The following is a 24598-nucleotide window of genomic DNA, read 5'->3' as shown; positions in this document are numbered from 1 at the left end:
GGGGGCAGACCAGTGACTCCGTGAGGAAACTCTATTCCCATTCTGGCATTTTTTCTTCTGGCCAGCTCCAAATCCTCCCTTCTTCCCTTGCATTAGTTTTATAGTTTTCTATGGTTCTCTTGCCCATAACTCCATCTGCCATTCCTCACAGCATCTCAGCAATAAAGTTTTTCCTTCTTTGTAACCGCTCCTAGTCCACATAAAAGCACGTAATATACTGCCTACTACGAACTGCAACTCTCAGTAACGGACTGAATGCTGAGGCCATAATTCAGTCCAGAGGCTCTAATACTGCCCGTGAACTACTCGCTGTCTTCCAGTTTACGATGTCAGCAGGACTCCAGCTGAATTACGGCTTCTACTGTATATAACCGACGCCAATGTATTATCTTATGCATAATGCATAGAAGATGTCTCTAATCATAAATTCCATATCCTGCCCTTCCTTTACATCACAGATACGGCCCGGCATCTCTTATGCACTCTGCTTACTGATACATAAAATCCTTCTCCTGAATCATAATGGCAGCAAAACCTTTTCTTGGGTCACTGCTTCCGATAAAAGCCATTCAGTCCCTCTTCTCCCCAAAGAGGTTGAAATAAACTTCAGTTCATCCCACCAACAAAACTCACACTTACATTTAAGGACCACGTTGAACCGATGATCCAGGAACACTGCCTGTGTCAGTCTGTATTTTTAACACTGGCAAGAGAATGATTTGTGCCTAACACCCATCTTTTGCCTGTTTGCGTTTGGTATCAGCAGAGTGACCACATAAAATGCAAAGCTACACTGTGGATGCCAAACTGCAAGCATGCAAAGATAAGTGAGGTCTGCAGACAGTGTTTCCAGCCCTGCAGAGAAGTACAGAAATCCCAGGCATACACAAAGAGAGGGTGTGGTATAACCCAGCGCTGGTTTTACATGTCTTGGAATGGAATATGGAGTTCAAGCTCCAAAGATTCCACAAACGATGCAGTCAAAAACGTGCTGAATGAAAGCTTTGAAATATCCTGGAGAATAGACAATCCCCTGTGTAGAAACCCAATTTTGACCTCAGGCACAGACTAACTGAGCTCTTTTGTACAAGTAGAAAGAAAAAAGAAAAAGAAACTGATACAGATGCATTACTTCAAAGTCATCTTACCTCACAGCCCTTTAGCCATTATTTCTAGTCAGAAGACTAACTGGAGAAGGAGCATGCATGTATCTTTCTACTCAAACCAAATTATTTCTTTGTTATCTTAAGACAGTGTAAGTCCATTTAGCCTGAATAAACCTTATACACTATCTTGCAATGCTCTAAATCAACGTAAGCCTCATGACGACCAAGCGTATGAAAACCAAGCCCTGTGATGGCCTTGTAAGGCTGTCATAATCAGGCAGACTGAAGATGTAGGAAGACTGAGCATAAGCATCTTTGATGTTCATCACTTCAGCAATTTAGGCAATGAGCAGAAGGTGCCATGAGCAGCATGCAGATGCCTGGCTTTAAACTTTGTTCTTCAGGCATCTCGGATAATGTATGATACAAGACCTGTTTCAGCAAAAGCAGAGAACAGTACCCGAGAGCTGCATCTTCCCTGATCGTCCTCCTTGCAGTTACAGTAAGGCTTTCTATGTGCTTTCACCCACCTCCCACAACACGGTAATAAATGCAGTACACATTTCAACCGGTGGACACCACTATCAGCAACGTCTCCATCTTTGCTCAACGCTTCCTCCCTGGCTACAAATTAGTAGCTGCTGTTCTCAACAAGCCTCAGACGTTCAGGAAAAACAGATGACAGGAGCATGTTTCACATAGGTCTTCTCCCACTGGCAAAAGCTACACGCGGCAGGCTGCCAAGGGCTGGCCAGTCCCTTCCCTCTGACAGGCTGGAGCCGGCCACTTTCACATGAGCAAAGTAATGGATGAAGTAATAAACCTGGATTTTCTCTGCATGGTTTTCAGCACATCATGTGTTCAGCACTTCTGAGGCCACTTCAAGACATGATTTATCCAAGAGATTATCCCACGTCTTCTCTTTGTCAGTTAAGGCCAGTTAGAGGGAAAAACTGAAATTAAACAAAACAAAATAGCTGGCAAACTGAAATGGTCTTAGAAAACATCAATGACGAATTCCTCCAGCCTGTGCACTTCAAGGAGGCCTTTCCCTTTGGCCATGGAGGCCGTCAGTTGCACATTGCTTTCTCAGCTCAAGTCTGGATTTTCTCAAATTATAGTGCATTGGAGTCGTACGCTAACAGCAACCAAAAACCAGCAGCCACAGCACAACACAACTGTCTATTTATTTATTTATTTATTTATAAGTGGGGTGTTTTATAGCTGACCACGGCTACCAATTGGTACCCGGGGAAGCCTAAGGCATTATTTCTGATCTACAGAGCCTTCCATTGTTTGGAACCTAATTACCTTCAGAAACTACTGCCTCCTCCTCATCTGTTGCCATGGCAGCTGCAATCAGCTGAGATGCTTGGTCTGACAAGCCTTGATTTACTAGGGTACCAGGGCAATTCCAGGGGGCTGTCGCTTTCAGAATTTACTCCTCTGCTTAGGTCTGACAGCATTTTCAGGAAAGGAAGAGGTAGGATAAATTAAGACTGTACAGGCTGGGAAGTAGCAACCTTTATTAGAGTGATTCAACAGCTCAGTGCACACTGCTCCACGAGCATTTACTGGGTGGCTTTTTCCTGCTTTTTCCCCTCTTAGTAATAGCATATGTGTCCTTGTCCTAGGGTCAAGGTGAAGATGAGATTAGTAGGCTTTGCTTCATTTTAAAATATCTTTCTGCATGGTGAAAAAATAGATTGTTTAACGAAGTGCTGAGGCTTGTTTTCTAGCCTTTAAAATCAGAATCCAGGGAACGTGAGCTTCATTATTCCCTGTTCACTTATACTGATTACAGAAACTACTGTTTAACTGAAACATTAGTATTTTTCCATATTGATGCTTTTCACGTGGCGATCTCAAAGCACCAGACTTATGCTTCCCAGAAAGAGAAAAGCCTAGCTCTCCATTGCGACATCTCAGTCCTTCAGAAATGCATTTCCCATGCCATCTGTGTGATAACAAATTTAGAAAAATGAGTAGTATCTTGGCAGTCTTTACAAAATGTACTCAGAATGCAGAGGAAGGTGGAGGGGTTCCTACCAAATGGGGCATTCAGTATCCGAGTCAGAGGTGATGACAACGTCTAAGCAGGAGGCTGTTTTCTGAGAAATATGCCATTAATTTTGTAGATCCTGACACAACTGTGCTGCAATTCAGCTGAAGTCTGCTCATTAAATCCTACTTACGGCCATGTCATTACAGAGCCTCCAGGTCTGCAGCTTTCCTTGTCCTGCACATCCTCCCCACATGCAACAGGACAAGCTACTTAATATAAAAGACCATACAAGAACATCCCAAAATCGGTATGAACAAACCCAGCAGCCACTTTATGAATGATTAACGTGAATTATCCTGCCTGCAAAATACAGATAACTCTGCCTCTTTTTTTCCCAATGCAAGAGCAGATCAGTGGCATTTGAGAAGTGTCTTGAAAATCACAGGTGCTGATAGCATCAATAACAGCACACCATGAGATGCAATATTATTACAATAATAATGGCACTCGTTTCAGACTCCTGCATTTTTCAGGTCATCAACCAAAAACATTAACAAAACACAGCCCTTCAGGAGATGAAAAATCTTTGCAGTGTAATGCAAGCTGGTTCACACAATTTCTTTCTTCTCACCCACCCTGTGCAAAGTGCCTGTCGCAATCCCTCCAACTACCAGGAGAGTTGTGAGTGCCCCTCCTCATGAAATAGGATCAGGCTCTCTGATGAAACTGAATGGAAACCTCAGAGCGTCAAGCAGCTGACAAGTCTTACACTCCTAACTGCCCTTTTTTTTTTTTTTTTTTTAAACTCTAGGTCTTGACCTGCAGGCTTCGTCAATGATGCCAACACTGAAACCACAGGGACAAACCATGCAGATTAGACTTGAACCTAAAGGAAACTAGCTCATCTAAGCAACTGCAGTCAGTGGGGCATCTAGCACCTCCCAGCTGTGCCTCCTGCAGAGCTACTAGCAATTCTCTATCTGCTCAGCCAGCAGAGGAGACTAGCAGAGCTGCAGCGCTGACCTGCCAGGCCTTGACCCGCACTGCAGCAGGGCGTTTTGCTGGGGGCAGATGGCACCCTGACCAGCTGCAGTGGAGCAGAGGGTACACATCCCGCTGCACTGTGCAGGCTACATGTCCTCCACTGGAGGAGCTGCGGTTTCTGTGTCCTGGGAGCAGCAGGAAGCTCTGGGCAAGAGGTATCTTGCCTTTGGGACACAAAATGGTCCCATGCTCTCTTCAGGCGAGAACAGAGGAGAGAGCTGAGCAGATTTCAGCCATCATCCCCAAGCCAGAAGTGGCAACAGTAGCACACAAGAGCTCTGCGAAGCTCTACTGTGGCAAAAGGCAAAAGCTGCCCCCTTTGCGAACTGAGCTCTCTTGAGTTGCTGAGATATGAGAGAGTTCCCCAGCAAGAGCTTTCCATGTTTGCTACCTTCAAATACTAAAAAGGCAGAAGGAATTTTGCTTTGATTTTGGGAACAGCTGCTGAGAGCTGTGAACATTTCTCCCCTGGCTCCTCTGTTACACCTGATGGTTTTGTCTTATTATTCGATCCCTCCTTTCCTTCTTCCAGCTTAAGAGTAGCAGACAATGGTTGGGGTAGACAAGGATCCCTTTACTCCTGATATCTGGAAAGCAAAAGGAAAGCTTTAAACTTGCCTTTAAGGCAAAAAATACAATTGTTCTGTGTATGTGTACCTACGTGCCAGCTTTGCTACTTGGACTCTCCCCCCCAATTTTAACATACAAGGTTAAAGCCTACAGGAAAGGATAAGCAGCTCAGTAAAACAGACTGTTTCAAAATACAAAGTTTAACACAAAGGTGTTATTGACAGCACGCAGTTCTGCGAACATATACGCAAAACCTGATCCACCCATCTTCTTCCTTCCATTGGAAGACCTTCAACCCAGGAAAGTACATGGGCAGGTCTTCATCGCACAAAACACTTAAGCACGTGCCTTAAAAAGAAGCATGCACTGGCGTATTTGTTTGAATCAAGGAGGAGGCAACTAAATGTTTAATTCCCTCGCCTGAGTTGCAGCTTTAAATTTGCATGGCATTTTGAGGAGGCGACTAGCTCCACTGACTTGTAGTGAAACCACCAGCATGCAAAAAGTAATAATACACACATTTTGTCTTTCTGAGCTGGGCATTTCCTTGGTGGATGGGATCCATGAGAAATTCAAGACAGTGCGCTAAAAGCTATTTTTTTTCTTTAGGGTGTTTCTAATAGACTAAACAGCCGTGTTAACACTATAAAAACAAAGGCAACTCTTATGGGAATAGGAGGCTGCTTTTCCCTGTTGTTCACAGAGAACCCTGGCTGTTTGAATAGATGATATGTTAATTTTGTGGCACAGTTGCTCAAGGGAGGACGTAGCAAAGTCCCCCATGGTACAGTGCACACCGTTTACAATGGGCATGGTTAGAATTTAATTGTTTGTTACAGCCCTCAAAAAGACATTTTGCCAAAGCAAACATGCTATGAAATACATTTTTCTCTAATCATATCAGAAAAACTTCAGTCCATAAAGCACTCTGAGCTTTTATGGGCAGCTGCTGCTTGATTGCTTGAAGGAAGAGCTGGCAAGTTAAAAAACAAAATAGGCCACAGAGATTTAATTTCCTATAAAATAGCTCCCTACAAGCTGTTTAAATGTTCTTTACTTAGAGCAATACTCCAAAGATTTTAGAGATTTTCAGGGCAAAACTTGCAATAAGAACTCCTTGTGTTCCCTCTGCTCAGGGGGCTCCACAAACACACCATCAGATTTATGCCTTTCCCTTTCAAAATAACCCCACGTACTTGTCTGCAAAATTAATTTAAATAAACATACAGAATGAAAGGAACACACTAGCCCATTTTTTAAATATATTTTTTATTTGGGGTGGGAGAAAGGTGCACTGGGGGAGCAATTGCTAATATCTACCATAAATCCCACTCACTTGCAGCCTCAGCTCATATCCTAACAACATCTATCTCTCACACACTTTTCTTCCCACCTTTCCCTCTCCCCTTCCCCACAGCCATGCTATGGGGAAGACATGCATAATGTGTCTACGATGACTGTACAGGATTGCTGATTAAGAACTGCCAGCAGTTAGACAACGTATTATAAAACCTACAAGGGGACTGTGTATTTATGAATGCAATAATTAATCAATGCATAATAAGCACACACTATACATGTCACTTTTCTTTCCATATGCAGACAGCTTCGATTACCATGTGGGTTACACTACCATGAGGATCTTTAGTTCCCAGTAGCTGCTTCCCCACCCCGCAGCGTTAGCAAAGACAAGTTCATTGTATTAAAGCCTGCATTCATCTGCAAAACCACCCAAAACCTGCTGAATTGATTAATTTTGCAGGTAGAGGCTTTCAGAAGAAAATGCCATAGTTAGTGCCACAGCTGCTAGACTGTCACGATTTTCCTTTTAAACTACTTTTTTCAGAGGCTCAGTTATATGGTGTACTTGGAGCTGTGAGCTGGCAGACTGGTTTGCATCTTAAGAATGTATTTCAGTTTAATAGTTTTATTTTTAAATTGTTTCAACTCTTTGAATTAATGGAGATTAAAAAAAGAAAAGAGACTGACATAAAAATGCAAAGCAGAGTACTTTTCCCCTTTTTAACCTGCCTTTTAACTAGAACCAGGTTATATTTATTTTCAAGCAACGCAATAGTACCCAATTAATAATATGATTGCACATTCCTTCATGAAAATTTATCATCAAATGGCTAAAATGGAAAGAGCCACCACCCTTTCCTGAGCCTCCTCACTGATAAACGGCATCAAGCAAGGCCCCACAGATATTAATATTGTCAATAGAGATTTGCTTTTCCCTTGCAAGAAATTTCCCCCTCAGTGGCCATCCTCTACAGTACCATTTTCTGCCCAAATGGGAAAACAGAGATGCTTTGCCCCAGAGATGCGCTTTGCTGCTAACTCTCTGCTAAGCTGTTTGAGTCTGCTGTGATGATATCTGAAGCCGAGTAAACAACATGAGTTTTCATCCCAGTGCCATGGACCTACAACATGATTATGTGCCCTCCCTGACCAAAGGGCTAATGTTTATTGAGGACTTGCTACACGCTGGGGACTGACGAGAAGATTGCAGAGCTCTGCATTTAGCTTGGAAGCTAGCGCCTGGAGGATGCTACTACGTATATATAAAAATATTAATACTTTGTACTCTGTAATGGCCCACAAAGGGGATGACACGGTTTTATTCTGCCAATATGCAGAGGATTAAGGGTTTCTGCTTGAAGCCACTAACAACCTGAACAGGAGAATTACAGTAATTCCACTAAAACCATGCCGAATCCAAGGGACCAGCTGATGGCGTGTTGTTACCCTTTCCACTTGTCTTGAAAATGTAACCGACACAATCCTACAAACAGGACTTCAACCAGCTACACAAGGAGGTTCAACTTAAAGAATAGGCCTATAGGAGCCATATGCAGTGACAATAACATTTTTCACGAGACCTCTCTGCATTTTGAGATCTAAATCCTTGATATGGAGCAATTATAAAGGGAGGTCAAAAATTTGGATGAAACCCACGCTTTCTTTTCTGTTGCTCACACAACTCCACTTTTAGTGCAAATCATTTCACAGCAAACAATAGCAAAATACTCCATTAAAACCTTGCACTGCTTTAACCATTAGGTCACCATGCAAACACTGTTGTCATGACTTCAATTAGCAACACTTTGCCTATGTCAATACCTTTATTAATACCCTGAAATACGAATTTCTGTTACTATTTCATTAACAGCCAAATGTACGGAATAATTATTCATGTGTAGTTATTAGGAGAAATGTACTGAATGCAATTACATGTCAACAGCTGACTTACAAATCCTTCCCACAACACCTCTTGTGACAGAAAATACTCTGAAAAAATCAGCAACAGTTAAAGGGATAACCAGGATCCTCTAGATTGGAATAAACTGGCTCTGCAATACAGGAGTCGGTCTACACGGCGTATATATCAGTTACCATTTCCAGATGGAGTAGCCACACTTAATAGCAATAGTTATTATATAGAAATTTAGCAAGTGTTCTGCAAAACCAATTTAATGCGAGTCCTTAACTGGGAATTCAGATCCTCCCTAAAACTAAGCCAGGCAACATGATGAATGATGGAGACTTTTATTTGTATTTTGAAAAAGGTTAATGTTATTCTGAACACAAAATATTAATTGTTTAAAGGAGATTATTGGCCAACTGTTTGAACATAGCACAAAAACTAGTGAATGTGCATTTGAGAAAGACTTCATTTGTATGTTCATTAAGAGCCTTGATATTTATGTATTTCAGAGGTAAAATTGGGATGGAGTGAGTAAAAAGAAGATGACTTCTTAGTAGTACTTACAGCAAGTGTTATTTATATTGTGTGATGCTAACCCAACTCTGTTAAACCCACAGTTTAGCAATGATAGCTGTAATTCTGTGCACATACATACAGACTAAGTACCTGCATTTTCTCATGCAAATACACACACAAACTGGTGTGTACACACCAGATTAAAAAACCAAAAGTCGGCAAACAAAGAATATTAAATACTATACCTTTGAGTCATAATCTTATAGGCATCTGGCAGATAACAGCGGATATTCTCCATCTGAGCAGGATCAGAGTCACAGATTTTATCATCAGTTCTCCCGTAGTTGGCACTTTCGATCATGATAACATCTGTTCCCGGGCAGCGAAGCTCTATGGGGTAACTCTCACAGGACAGCTCCCTTCGGACCACAGCCATGGGGACCGGGGCACGGCTGAAAGCTGCAAGGATTAACACAGAAACACAGCAAACATTTACTTTCCACACTGAGGCTAGGATTAAAAGTGGAACGACGTTTAGCAGCAGGTTTTATCCATATGCTGTACTAAGATAATTTTGGTACCATTGAGATACGGTCTGCAGAAACAAGGTCCGTTCCCCGGCTTGCTGGCTTCCCAGAGAAATCACTTCTCCACTCAGCAACTTGATTTTCTCATCTCAGAAATAAGCTAGCGATCACTTTTATACAGGGCTCTAGAAATCCCCTATTGAAAGAGGTAAATAGCAACTATGGCATTGTTATTACTTCTGCTTACCAGGGGAAAAGCTAGTTGGCTTTGATACATAAAATTACAGTCCTGTGTTGTACCTGATCAACCAGGGGAAATGTCCTGAGAACGAGCAATCCAAGCACCAGGATCCCACCTGCTCAGCGAGATTGCATCTGTCCTACTGCAGATGTAACAACATCAGCATTGCTCCTGGTCCTTTTATTGGTCCTTAGAAAACATGAGGCTAATGGCTTTTGCTGTAACCTGCAGCGTGCCAGGGGATGGCCTGCGGGTTCTGGCAACCATCCCAAAGTTTGGGCCCTGCAGTGATATTTTCCATGGAAAGGCCAATATATGGGACACTGGGTGATTAAAGTTCACTCTCAGCTTTGCATCGGATCTGCCTGGATGTTCAATACTGGCACATACTTGTAAAGTTAATTTAAAGAGCTCTCAGATATCTTACCTGTTTTAAAAGAAATCCAGGCTACAGTTTGCAAAAGAAAAAAGAAACACACTTTGAGATACCTTGAAAACAAAGCCCTAAAGTATTAGTAAATAAACTCACATGAAAACAAGCAATAATATTTCCCATCTTTACAGCCTCTTTGATCCAAAGATCTTCAACAGCTTGACAAATGCAAATGTATTAATCCCCCAAATATCCCTATGAAGTAGTTATGTGTTGTCATTCTCGTCTCAGCCACAGAAGGGTTATGCGGCTTCCAGAAGATCTCACAGGAAATACACAGTGAATCTGGGAACCAAATACTTGTTTTCCAGCTAAGCACAGCAGCCATGAGCTGAAACAAAAGCCAACCCCTTCCCTTCCTTATTCCATGAGAATGAAAACTCACCCACACCAAAAAGTTTTCCAGCTGCAGGGATGAAGTGCCCTTCTGGCTCCATTTTATACTACTTCCAACCACAAAACAACATATAAATTAAGCCTGTATCTCTATGATGGTCACAGAGCAGTCAGGGAAGGTTTAACCCTCTAACAGTTCCAGGGCCCATCTAATATTGAGCATCTTTCAACAACTCACTTCCCCCCCTGGCCCCATTATAAAAACACCAAAATACCCTCCCCAAAACAAAAAATCCCTTCTAACACACTGTTGTCTTGTCCCATAAAACTTCCACATGGTACATGCACGCCAAGTTTGCTTGTGGAAATGAGAGTGTACTGATGTTTCTCGGTATACCCCTTAACTGTACCAAGGCTGCTCTGTCTGTCTGTCAGGCAGCAATCCAATACATTACTCTAACTTCTGTGAAGCCTTCTATTACTGTCAGCTGTCTCATTTAGATTGCATTATTGGAGAGATAAACGTTCCCATATCTGTAAACTTGCAGGGATTACTCTAATATCAGATTCTTACTGATGTGCCAGATTTGTGGACTAATTGCCAAACTCCCAAGACAGACATGCATTTATTCTTGAATAAGCATAGCTTTAGTGTTTGGATAATGAAAGATGTCCTCCTTCCCTGGGATCGGAGAAACAGTTTTGCCCTGAGCTCATATTGCACCATACATTTGTGTAATGCACTAAATTCTTATTGGGACCAAGTTCTTCTGTTACATAAGGAGGGAAGCCAGGAGGACAAGCGCAGACCTCTGAGATGCAATACCTCATTCTTATCCTTGGCTTTACATCACTAATCAACAACAAGGTGAGTGGAGGAAGGATGGGACATAAAGTTAGAGACAATGTTTGATCAAAGAGATAAACCCACCAGAAAGGCAGAGTTGGCAAAGCCCAGCAATTTTAGCCTGCCTTACAAACAACGTCAAGAGGTGTTAAGTCCACTTAAAAGGATCTGTCCACAGAAGCCTGCAGCAGTCCCTGCTCTACGAAACACTGGACTCTATGGCAACGGGGGGGGAGTTTATATTTGCCTGCATTACCTTTAGCATTCAGGGGTCCAGTGCTGACCAGAAAACTTCTGATGCCAGGCTGCTGATTTTGGAAAAGATCTGCGGTGAGCTCTCTTTTTGAGCCTCTTCTGTAAACCTGAGCAGATTGGTGACATGGCAGGCAGAAGGTTTCTAGCAGCTTTTGGCAGAACGCTGAGGACAAGTGCCCTCCCTCCTCCTGCCATGCACTTAGAGGTCTTCTATTAACTACCAAGAAAATGGCAAAATGAGGTTTACAGTCAATCTGTACAGTCAGCTGTTTGGGGCTATGGTTTGGTCCAGTTCTTGGGCTCAGTTTTCTGGGAGGCTAATGTAGGCTATAGAAATGACAAAGACAGTTGCTAACACTACTGTACTTCTTAGAGTTCCCACTATAGAAAATAAAACTCAAACCTCTGACCCACATGCTTCAGAAACGATATTTTTGCTGTTAATTTCTATGTATTTTTTTGCAGTAATTATTCTACATTGTCAAGGAAAGCAGACATTAAACATGTGAAGGTTGAGGAAAACCCTGCTTAAGATCGCAGAAATTAACTGTCTGGACATTCACTTATACAAACCTGGTGTATTTGTCAAACATAAATCCTGTACATATGCAGCTAATCTTAACTTTCATGTTTTGCTGGAATTAAGACATTACAAACTGCTACCAGTAATATGGTTTTATTAAAATAGAAGTTTATCTGAGGGCAAAGATAGCATCCTAATCTCATAGCAACTCCATCAACAATGATGATTGCAGTACTGCAGGCTTCTGGTGGAGGATTTCAGTTAATATGAAAATACAGAGGTTTAGTAAAAGCTGTTAAACATGTTTCTGTACCAGGTGTGAGTGCACATTTCTTGTATGTTGAGCATCTCTCCTCTACATTAGATTTTATGGCATTGATCTACTAAAATTGCATGAATGTCAGTCCCCAGCACCTCCCAAAAAAACCCAAACCAAAACCCAAACACCCCTCCCCAAAAATAAAAGCTAATGTTCTACTTCCCATTAAAGAACCTCTGGACAGATGCAAACATTTCTAGATGTGGCTTTCTGTTTACTGGAATTTGCCTTTTTGTTTCTCAAATAATCACTAGACTGCTTGCCATTAGAAGGGCAGCTTTCACTTACAGACACCTCTCTGTGGTATTATAGAGTCAAGATTTATTTCCTGGATATACGGCATAAAAGAAACGTGACACCCTGGACAAACTGTAGGAATAGCTGAATACCGTAATACAATATGATAGCAGAAAGCAAAGGCATGTGTTTTCCATCCTGCCATCCTCCACCAAATCTGTTGCTCTGTGTTTTTGGTTTTTTTTCTACCCTGATATCTGCAATAAATACTCCAAAGGGAGATTAGAGGTTGGCTGTTTATCTCCTTGTAAGCACATTTCTTGATGTTGGCATCTCTATATGATAATCTTACTTAAACATTTTTACTGGTTTTCCTGTGAGGAGCAAAGATTTTTTACTTTTTTGCTATGAAATAAGATACATCAAAGCCCATCTATAAAATACACAGCATGATTATATTAATTCATTAATACACCCCTCTCCTTTGAGCAGCTCCCTATATTTGCAGTCTCTCACTGAGCTCCTCACTTAATCTCCTAAATAAGTTACCTAATTGTTGGCTTGAAGTCAAGAAGACCTGATGTCTACTTGCTACTTTGGAAAACAGGTGTCTTTTTCCAGGATACTATGTGCAGACAGCCATCTAAATACAGATGGCAGAACTTAAAGATTTTGAAAAACGCTCTTTTTAACATTTAAACGTGTGCCAACTTGAGCTTTCTAAGTGCAGCCATTTGGTGGAAAATCATCCTCCTGAGCTTCTGCAGGGCAAAGTGAGATCAGAGGGTGAAACGGCAACAGATAATGACAGGATTTTATCTGGACGATTTAGAACTTCTTTGTCTCTGCTAATTTCAGGAGCTGGAAAATTAAGTAAGTCATCAAAATCTTGTGCTTTTTCTCCCTCTTGCTTTTGACCTCAGAACATAATTGCCTCTTGTCATGCCTGCAGGGCATGGGCTTGTAGTTATCACTGTGTGCTTAATCAAATGCTGAAATAGCCTTTAAATTACGTGTCTTCTTGGCTGCCAGAGACTTGTTGAGCTCTGTTACACTTAGAGGCATGATGGTAGTAGATGTACTTTTAAAAGAAAAGTGTGGGATGATGCTTCTAATTAGGTTTTATATGCAGTTTTCCCAGCAAAATGATGTTCTGGCTCAGAATTTTCAGAGTGAAATTTCAGTGCATATTCAAGGGCAGAAAAAACCATTTTCCAAAAACTGGAAATGTAGAGATAATTATTTTCACAGGCTCTGCACATGATTTGGTCTGCCCAGCTAAATACCTGACTTACTGTTCCCAAAGGCAAACACAACATGCTGGGGGAAGAGGTTTCCTACTAATTTGGAGGAATGCTTCTGTGCTTGTAATTTCTCAGTACTTAATATTCCCACAGTTCACCTTGACTCTGTGGAAAAAAAAATACCAGAAAGTAATAATAAAAAAATCCCCCTCTTCCCTTACTCTGAAGCCTACTCAGGTATGGGTACAAGCTGAAATCCCTTTCAGTCGTTTAGTCAATAGGCCTCGTATGACTCCCTCACTCCCTGAAGAGAAGCACAGGCTTAAGTGCTTTTCTAAATCAGGGCCCTACTTTCCCTAATAAGATACAAAGTTTCATTTGTGCATTCATTTGCAGCATACAAACACAGCTCCATGCTTCTTTTCTGTCTCCCTTTCCCTTAATCCAAATTATACCTGGCCTCTGATCTCAACAATATTAGTAGCAACCAAAAACTCAGGTTAAAGATAGTCACAACAAATATTTCTCCAATGTACAAAACTCCCATTCCCCAGTATTTTCATTGCTCACAAATACCAATCTAGTTCTGACAAGCTTAAAAAAACCCGGTTGGTCTAAAGTTCTCTGAACACTTGTGATTAGTATACAAATATGGAAATACTATTCTCTCTCCCTCACTTTCTCTACATATGCTCACAAAAAATTAAATAGCAAAGAACTCTGCATCTTTTCTAGGGGGACAGGGTGGAAAAGCCTTTCCTTCTACTTTCCGCCTGCAGAGGGGTTAAAGGTGCATCGCACAGACGATGGCTGGTGCCAAGACATTGCAGCAAATGCTTGCAACATCCACATCCAGCTCCCCTGGGGAGAAAACGAAGACTGAAGGCAGCCAGCGTGGCCAAACGGCTGGAGGTCTCAGAAGTGCAAGACTGGAGCAAGACAGCGCTGGTCTCCAGTCCCATCTCTCCCCTCTATGCCTCAGCTGATTACTGTCTCATCTATAAAAATGGGAAAATTATCTGATCTCCTCCATTAGGCACTCTAAAATCTGCTAGGGAAAGGAAGAAGAGAACTAGATATAATCCTCAGAAGGTGAAGAATGTGGCTTCAGTCTGGGTTTCCCCACATGAATCAAATACCCACATCTCCCCAGGCTATCTTGGGCTTTCTTATTTTATAGAAAATATAAAAAAAATTTGCAACTTTTCTTTGGGCACCTTCACCAGAAGCAGCAATCCTCCTTACCCAGCAAACAGCCAGCTATGAACAGACTTCACAAACTGCAAAAGCATCTTCTTATATGGTGGGATGGCGTATACAAAAAAAGTCAGAAGAGAAACACAATGCTGTGCAACACCCCAGCCATGGGAACCAAAGAAAAGCTAAAAAAAAACCTCTCACACCCTTCTCTGTGCATTTTATGTGGATGTTGAGGTCAACTATCTTATGGTTCCATACATTGCTTAATGCACCTCCATTATAACACTAAAGTGACACTCGCTAGGGATTTGCTCCCAGATTATGTGAGTGAAAATACAATAGAAGTTCAGCAGCATGCTTATATCTGACACCCTCCCACACAATGCAGAGAAGAGACAGGAGGAGGGTGTAGTAAACATAGAGGGGGTTTTCTATAGGGGCTGCCAAACCCACACACAGACAGCACATTTTCCAAGGTGACACAGCCAAGGATGCGAACAGGAGCACAACGAAAAGCCCAGCCAAGTACCAAATGGCACATCTCTGAAGCAAGCCTCTGCCCTCAAGCACCAACCTCCTGGAAAGTACCTTTTATTTCCATGGCAGATCTTCTTCCACATTTCTAGACACCCTAGAGGTCAGATCTCAAAGGAGTGATGCAGAAACAACTGGCCCTTTCCACCACCTGTTGGATGCCCAGAAAGCCCAGAGACAGCAGCCAGAGGATTAAGCACCAGACACCTACATCCTGGGGCACTTCTGCTGCTCATGCTTCATACCACTGATATTCCTTATCGCCTTGCCATGCTCAGCTGGTAAATACCATCTTTCTCTCCCCTCACTCTCCCAAACCCCAGCTCAAAGTATGGAGAAGCTTTTTTCATTAGTAAAAAGTATTAGATTCTCTTAGACTCTCTAAGTATTAGCTTAGCTCTTCTATATGGGTAAAGAGAAAAGAAATTCGCAGACAATGGGCAAAGAGGACTGGTAGAAGATCACCAGAAAGAGGAAAGAATGGTGAAGTAGATGCATTTGCACATGAGGATGGGTGTTCATGAGGGAAATGGGTCATTGTGAGGCCCTATGAGGAAAGGAGGTGAAGTGATAAAAGAGCAAGACCACAGAAACCAGATGGTAACTATGAATGGAGGAGTATGACAGTAGGAAGCGACTGAAGAGATGTAAAGGGAGACAGGCAAGAAGGCAGACTGGCCCGGGGAGACGTGGCATTGAACTGAACCAAACCTGTGGGGAAAGCAGTGCAACATTAGTACTGTGCTTTCTTTCTGTTTCTCCATTCCCATATTCTGGGACTCATGGGCCACTGCCTCATTACTGAGTGATGGGAAATATTCTGACTATTACAACAAACATTTCTTTTGACAAGCCCTCATCTTCACAAATCATCCACTTACTTACAGACAGGTGAATAACTCTGCAGCTAATATTTACACTGGAGCACAGTGCAAGGCAAGGCATCACCAAGGGTCACCCTCTATGCTGCTAAAGAGGCAGTGGTCCAGGGTAAGCCAACCTACAAGGTCACTGTTGTTGAAGAGAGAGTGGGTCCTTCTTCCCCATCCCAGCCAAGCCCTCCTATCTGCAGTCGTGGTTCAGCTGCTGGACCTGCAGCCAGTTGTGATGCTTGATGGACCCCTTCATGAGGCAGGTCAACTCAGTAGTCTACCAAGAAACTAAACCAGTGGGGAGTGAGAGGGCGTGTTGCGGGGGTGAAAGAAAAGAGAGGTTTCTGCTGGGCTGGCAGAATTGAATCAGGCTACAAAAGGTTAGCTAAGGTCATAGAAAGGAAGCACAAGATTTTTAGAAGGAAGGAAGAGAGGCTGAATTTAATGTGCTTTTCAGAAATACATGACAACCTACCTTCAAATCAGAGGTCAGAAGCACAGTCCCAGCCTGAGCTAAATGTCACTTAAATGAATTTAATTAAAGCAGAAGCAACAAGTTGAGAACAACAGACAAATGAAATGTTGTCTCCAAGGGGAAGGTTGAATGCAAGTACATTAATATTTAGGCCCCATCAAGGAAAAAGCTATTCCCAAGTAACTTTTCCTTTGCAGTGGATCATCTCATTTATAACGAAAGGCACGCACAAGAAGATACTTGGATATGACTACTCTTTGAATTCACAGGCTTCCTTCACGTGAATTAACATTCAAGTGTTGGAAAACGGCGCACAGATAGGGAAAGCATCTGTGGTTAAAGCTCTGCACTGCAGTGCATAAGATGTATAACCGACTCTTATGCTAAACTTGCACTCCAGCCTAACAGTGACATTACTTATAATATCAGGGGTTTAGATCCTGGTCCATAACATTGAGACATTTATGTTCTTAATAAAGGAAGTGTTAGGTTCTGAGGCACAGGGACTAGTCCTTTTTACAAATCCACATATCCACAAATCGCACTGGGGCCTTCAATAAGGAAAAACATGCCATTTACTACTTACCGAACTCAAAGTTGCTGCTGTTACAATAGACACTTAACTGTCTCAAAAAAACACTCAACCCACAAAAACCCCCCACCAAAATAGGGAAACTTTGATTTTGACATTGCTGAACAACCTTGAAGTCTCAAATTTAATGCAGCACAAATTAATGTGGTGAAGCAAGTAGAATCTGAGTAATAACAAATTTCACCCTATTTTAAATTACTCCACTGTAGCTTTTTATTGTAGCCATTAGTAAGGTTAATTTTTTAATCTCAGATAAAAACTTTTATAAACCGCCATAGTAGGTATAATCATAGAAGCAGTTAGATAAACGAGTATCAAGGGTTTAGCCTAAGAACGTTATGGAAAAAGAAACTGTTTATCATTTTTGGATTTCATATTAAATTGTAAGTTCATTTAATATTACACTTTATTATTGTTTCCATTTAAAACACTAGCTTAAATTCTTACCCTTGCTAGAATAATGCAAATCTGGAATAACTTTCCTGTTACCAGCAGAGCATTTTTAGGTATGTCACCAGAATGGGCTTCAGTAGGATTCAGTGGTGTGCCCAGATGGATATTGCCCAAGGGCTGAGGACTTCTCCATCATTTGTACCACTGTGAACTGGGCAGTAGCAGCCCTGAGCTACAGCAAGCAGGACAAGGATAAGCTGGAGGAGACTGAGACGCAAATGCATCCTCTAAAGTCAGAGGCAGTCTGCCATGGAGGATGGTCTTAGGCAACAGAGCCCAGATCTGACTTCTGTCTCACCATAGAAGAAAGAAATGAAAAGAAAAAAAACCCAATACACCAAAACCAAAACCAAACCCAACACCTCCAGAAGTCAGGAAGAGATTCAGAGAACTCAGCATGTTCAGAAATCCTTTTAAGGCTCATGCAGATCAGACAGGTTGGATGTATTTGGAGCTTCGCTGAAGAGCGGAGTGACTGCAAATAATAGATTCCTACCAAGTAACACATCCTCAAAGTTAAAGTTTAATTTTGATGTACAGTTCCCTGAATAGGCTCTGAAGGGGAACATTAAAGCTCTTGTAGAAATATCTGCATTATTAAAGAAATGATGAACGTCAGAGTGAGGATTCCTTTGTGCTGTTTATGGACTTGTTTACCAGAGCAGTAAATCTATTTTTAAGTTTGTACTGCCCAGAAAGGAGAACTGTGTGAAACCTGAAGAACTGTCCAGAGAAAAAGACAAGCAGGCAAAAGAGAATAATTTCTCCCTAAGTATTAGAGCCTGTCATTCAAATACCTGTATAAAAAACTGGGGCCTCAAATATTTATCATTTAAACCAATTGCTTTATATCACCAAATGCCTAGAATGACTCCTTTAGAGTTAATTTTACAAGAAATTACCCAGACCTTGAAGACTAGCCATCTTCAGGAAGTAATATTGCTAAACTGTAGATCATTAAATAAATAAATAACTCTGATTTTTCTCAGTGTTTTAGACATCACAGCTCCTTTGAGTCTCTGCCATAAATAACAAGAGAGAATTTGTTCTTTCCACTAACTCTGTCGAAGTTTTATAAAGAAGCCTGATACTGCTTTAAGACCTTGCTTCTTCCCAGAATTGCAGTCTAATTTTTATATATATATTATATACACACACTTGTATAAATGCATTATATATATGTAACAGGCAATATGGAAAGTGTAGTTTTCTACACGGCAAGACGAAATTTGGTGTCCCCTACTCAGCACACCTTAAAGGTCACTGATTTTTAGAAACCAGTGGGTGTTTATCAGCAAGATCTGTGAGTAATCAGCAAAGACAACCCAGTTCCCAGCTGCTGGATGAGGATTTCCATAGCATGACATCTATGAGCTCCATCTCAGTAAGAAGGCATGAGATCTAAGATACCTTTTGCTGATATGCTAACAAGAATTACAAGTTGGCCGTGGCAAGCCATTCTTTGCAACCCTCTGAATCGTGACTCTCCTCAAAGTCTGTGACATAACTCCCCTCTGACCTCAAAAGATCAAGGACTTCACCTCAAATATACTAGCAACTAAAAAGAGCTTTGCTGAAGCATACACATCCATCTGAACGGTGGCCAATTTTATTTTAAGACTAAGGGGAAGTAAATAAAGAACAATAGGAGAATTAAATTTAGGAAAGAGCTGAAATGTGCACGCTTGCTCCAGGTGGAAATATATTCCAAGAAAACGCAGATTTTCAGGGAAATCACATATTTTTGCCTGCAGATACCCCTTCTCTTCAGTGGAAAATAGCAGAACATTAAAACTAATGAATTAAATTAACTCCACAAAATGTTTCACTTACTAGGAAACAGAACTAAAATCTTGAGTGCTGAAGTCTCCTATTGTATCCACCTGCTCACAGCAAACACCATGGTTAATTATTTTTCCACCTAATGCAGCCTGTGCAAATATTGCTCCAGGAACACTGTATATGCACATATGTGTGTATATATAATATACATACACACACAATACTGCTCATCTCAACGTGAGCCACAAAAGAATCTGAAATAATGCTCACCTGTAGGCTCACAGATGCTCTGAACAGATTAACTGCTCCCAGAAGAGTCAGGTTAACAGCTCTGGAACAGAGCTGAGACCTCCTGGGCTCCACACTAGGGAGGTGGTGCTTATCCTGCAGCACCACCAGGACTGCCATTGCCGACCCAGGGCAGCTGAGGCATGGCAGCATGGCCAAACTTGCCTTACAACATTTTTATCTGCAATAAATGCTCTGAATCCTGCCATCCACACCCCACAATTTCAGTTTAAATTAACCAGGGGACACCAGGATACATGCTTCCACTCATTTTCCACTCCAGCCTTCCAAAGTGGTTACAATAGTCTAGAAAGCATTTTAAAAAGCAGCAATAACAAGTATGAATAGTCACAGAGACATTGTGCTCAGTAAAAAACCAACCTGGTACCAGGTAAAAGGCAACCCTGTTTTATGATATCCTACAGCGCTGGATATCATGATTTATTACTTGTCCAGTGGGAAAGCATAGAGCTCCCTCACTGACACTTATGTGCACGACTGAACAAAAAGAAGGTCTGTGCCCCAAAGGACATAAGAGAAGAGGAAATACATGCAGATTAGAGACTGGAGCTATGGTGGCACAGAAAAGGATAGACATGCACTTTGGGTAATAATCAGATGCAGATACTATATTTGAGAGTATAATGCTCACCAGTTCAATGAAAATATGGTTGAAAAAAAGTTATCTAACTTGTTTCTTTTTTTTTTTTTAAACACAATCGCTAAACTTGTTTCAAATTCTCCTCCTCCAAGCCGTAGATGAAAGAAGTAAATCTTTTGCTGATCCTTCTGGCAACAAAAAACAGGATCTAATTGCCCAACAACACAGAGAGAGATGTCAAGGCTAAAGGCAAAGGGAAGTTTTCAAGGAAATAATCTGATGAAAGATTCCATCCCTCCTTCCCCTATAGATACTGGGTCAGAAAGAGTAGGACTTTTTCAATCCCCAGACAGGACAGCACTGCTGGGACACCAGAGGATGCCCAGACAGAAGGGTACAATACAGAGGAGGCCCTTGGCTAATCGGGAGGCCAAAGTTAATTCAGGTACACCTGGGCACTGCAGCTCAGCCACGCAACAGCATCCAACGCAGACAGTTTCCTTGATCAATGAGAAGAGACGCGGGATCCAGCACCGCCAGCTGAGCAGTCCCTGATGCCAGGGGAGATTTAGCAGACCTTGAGTAACACTGATCTTAGGCTTACAGAGTCCCAGCTTTGACCTCCCAGGACAGAAGATGGTTGAGGCAGCTTCACTCGGATTGTTTGAGTGTGTCAGACAGGTGAGTTTGGGGTGCCGTCGCATCCAGGGCCAGTCCCCAGGACCCCAGTCCGGAGGTAGGGGTACCCTCCAACAAGACTGGGAGGCAGACGGCCTACAGGCAACAAGACCCTCACCTGGCACCGACCTGCAACGCTTGCCAAATCCTTCTGTACTGCTCCTCCCTAAAGGTTTCTGAAGGATTCCTCTGACTTGAAAAAAACACCACACAAAGGTTTCCAGAGAACTGTTTCTGGGAGATTATTAGTTAAATTTCTAATAGAATTATGTTGCAGTACATTTAAGTGCGCTTTCTAAATAGAAACAGACTTTTATCTAACAAAGGATCCATTTCAAGCACTTTTTCCTGTACCTATAATACCCATTTCCTTCTGTACCTATTTCAAGCATTGTTCTAGAGTTATTTATACTTCACATCTAGAATTTTCTGCTTTTTCTAAGAATAAAATTGTTCCATATTTCCACCTTGTGTTTGCCGTTCATATTCAAGGAAAGCATTCTGATGTCACTGCTGTCCAAGGGCACTTTTGGAGCATGAGGAAAAACCTTCATAAAAGAAATCAGACTTTTCTACTTACGGTTCTTCCATGCCCCCTATTATTCTGTAATAAACCACTTCAAACTGTGTAGGATTAAAAAACTGTTTTGCAGGGGTTGGGGGGAACTACCTGGGCAAAATACTAAAGGTCACAGAGCAAGTCTGTTGTTGAGCCCATCCTTTCTAAAAAATAAAGTAGTTTTTGATGCACTGAAGTTTTTGCCTGTATTGCTTTTGAGTAGAGGTGCTAACACATGGGATGCTGTGCTGGTGGAGGGCTGCTAAGGCCCATAACTCTGAAAACAAATGAGGAAGAGCAACTCCTAAATAACTCTCTGCAATTTTTTCATTGGATTACTATCAGGGAAGTATATGCTAGAAATACTGTACCATGACTGGCAAAAACAACAAAGTATTGATGCCTACTTTTGACCATAAAAAGTTAAGGAAATTTTAGTGATACGGTCTCAGGGTGATTTCATATAGGATCCTGTTCTAACAAATAAGTTGATCATAGACAGAAAAACCCCACAACGAAACAAACCAACCCACCACAAATGCCTATGAGCACATAGCCACTAACCAATTCAACCTGTAAAGTAAAACAAGATCACAGTCCTGACTGGCAACATATATACTTGAGGGTTTTACCCAGGATAGCTCCTGGATTAAAATATTTCACACAAAATTAAACAGAAATAAAGATTTAAGCTTAAAAATGCAGACAATAAACTGAGAAGTCTGCTTCCAGATGACAAAATCCCCAACTCTGCAATCATGACAAAAAGCTTCTTTTGTTAAACAGTCTATCCTCATTTAAAAAAAGAAGACAAAGGCAGCAATGTAGTTAACAAATACAAATTATGGTTTGGAAACACAAACATGCAGTAATAAAAGCTCAAAATACAAATGAAATAACTGTGGACCATCTGACTAAGAAAAATTATGCTTGCAAAAATTTTAAAGAAGCATCAGTATTTTTGAAATAATAAGGTGTACAGGTCAAAGACAACCAGCTATCAAGCACGAAATCAACCCCCTACAAATATTCAGTAACTCACTCCAATCTGTATTTGGAAAGAAGCAAACAGATATATTCATAATTCACAGTGATAAAGAGGTGCTTTTTGTTCTGTCGGATATTAAGGAAGATATAATAGCAAACAGCCCAATATTTTTTATTCTGTAGAATTAGGTATCTTTTATCTGGGAGTTTGGAAAAAAAAAAAAAACCAGAACCCTCTTTGGAACCCCTTGCTGTTTTTTAACTTGATCTGGGATGCTGGCACATTGCTACTAGCAAGCCTTTAAAAAAAATAAAATAAAATCAAGGCTATAAAACCAGAACATAAGTCTGATTGCACACAGAAAAAATGCATTAGCTGTTGCTTCTTAAAAAGTAACGTAAAAGTGGAATTGTCATCCCAGCTGAACCATTTCTGGAAGTTCAGCAAGAACCTCATCGGTCCAATATCATTCAACACACTTCTTGATGATCTGAAAGAAAATAAACTCAAAGCTTGCCAAATTTGCAGTTGGCGCAAAAAATTGATGAAATGTTAAGTAATGACATGGACCTTGTCGGTTTTGCAGATTGATCTATACACTGTCTGAGCAGACTGTGCTTTAACACAGACAAATACAAGTCCACACAGGAATACAAAAAGTGCTCATTATGTGACACCACAGCCTTGCAAGCAGTCACTCTGAAACAACACTGTTTTCATGATTGATAAGAATTTGAATGCTACACAGTGGCTCAAAGGGCAAACATGATCTCTGCAAGTATTAAGAGGTGAATAACAAGCAGAAGTGGGAAGATGGAATTGCCCTGCATATTGTATTAATGACTCCGTTACTAGAATATATACGTTGTGGTGTCTATATTTCAAAAAGATTGTTGGAAACGTCAAAAGGGTTTGCAAATGAACTTAAGAAAATTAAAAAAAATAAAATCAAGTAGAGTCTGGAAAGTCAGTTTTACAAGTGAGACACCAAAGCTGCTTAGTCTGTTTAACTAGTCCAAAAGGCCATGGTAGTCTGCTTGTATCTACAGAGGGAAGATAATTCTTACAATAGGGAGCTCTTTAATCTAGCAGAAAAAGGCAAGTGAGATGCAAGAGCTGGAAGTTGAAGCCAGATAAATTTAGGCTAGAAATATGGTACATATTTTTAACAGTGTGAGTAATTTACCATGGAACAGTTTACTTAGGTATATGATGTATTCCTTATCAGCTGAAGTCCCTAAATCATGACTGAGTATTTTTCTGGAAGATATGTTACAGCTCAAACAGAAGATACAGGAGCATGATTCACAAATTACTGGGTGAGATCTCTATTGTGCAAACAGTCTGGCTTGTCGATCATAGGAGTCTCTTTGTATTTTAAAGATCTATGAAGATTTTGGAGAGAGAAAACAGGAAGAGAGGGGGAGCAGCATGGAACCCGCTGAATTTACTATCTTAGAGTAAAAAAAAACCCGCAAACCCAACAAAAAACCTCAGTCAGCTTGTATGCAGATACCTGCTGCACTCATCCATGCAAAGAAGGTTTGTGTCTTGCCTTTATCTAGTGGTTGTGAACAGACAAAAAATGTTCCAGGACAGCTTCTTTGAATTCCTAGGAATAAAAGATGGCAAGGAGGAGGAAGGGAATTGCTTAATGCAAACCAACAGATGGGATTTCAGTCAGAGGCTTGCTTTGTTTTCATAATAAACTATAATCTGCGTAATCTAAAACAGTTTTCATTTGCTTCAGTGAGACATAAAGACTGTAGCTATGGCATGTGAATTGTTTTCTCAACCATTCATCATTATGGAAGGTACCTTTTCATTGCTGAAGACGCATTGGACACTGGACCAGTCAGCTACATTAAGTTTAGGAGGATGGATGAATGTGTAGATATGTATGGCACTACATTTTTAGCAGGTTTGTCTAATTTGGGTGTGGGTTTTTTTTTTTTTGGGGGGGGGTGGGTTTGGTTTGGTTTGGTTTTTCGATTCAGCCTTCCAATATCGTTATCTAATAAATTATTATAATTCTGCAAATCCTATAAACTGGTCTCTAGATGCTATTAATTAGCTACGTAAAGTCTTTGCGGTGTACACCCTACAATATCAAATCAATGGCAGAGGCATTTAGGATCCTAGTATGATGTTACTGAGATGAGTTG

General features: G+C 41.1%; 1 protein-coding gene across 7 annotated transcripts in view; it reads right to left on the bottom strand.

Moving 5' to 3' along the window:
* ADGRL3 (adhesion G protein-coupled receptor L3) overlaps positions 1-24598 on the bottom strand; it is a 524509-nt gene that overhangs the window by 272775 nt on the left and 227136 nt on the right. For all 7 annotated transcript variants that reach the window (XM_075751372.1, XM_075751366.1, XM_075751367.1 and 4 more), the window contains exon 4: positions 8695-8908. In XM_075751372.1, the coding sequence (XP_075607487.1) occupies positions 8695-8908 (214 nt within the window). The remainder of the gene's footprint in view (positions 1-8694; positions 8909-24598) is intronic.

This window comes from Balearica regulorum, chromosome 4, assembly GCF_011004875.1.
Source record: "Balearica regulorum gibbericeps isolate bBalReg1 chromosome 4, bBalReg1.pri, whole genome shotgun sequence".
NCBI lineage: Eukaryota > Metazoa > Chordata > Aves > Gruiformes > Gruidae > Balearica > Balearica regulorum.
The sequence above is the reverse complement of the archived record's forward strand: the minus strand, read 5'-3'. Positions and strand labels throughout refer to the sequence as shown.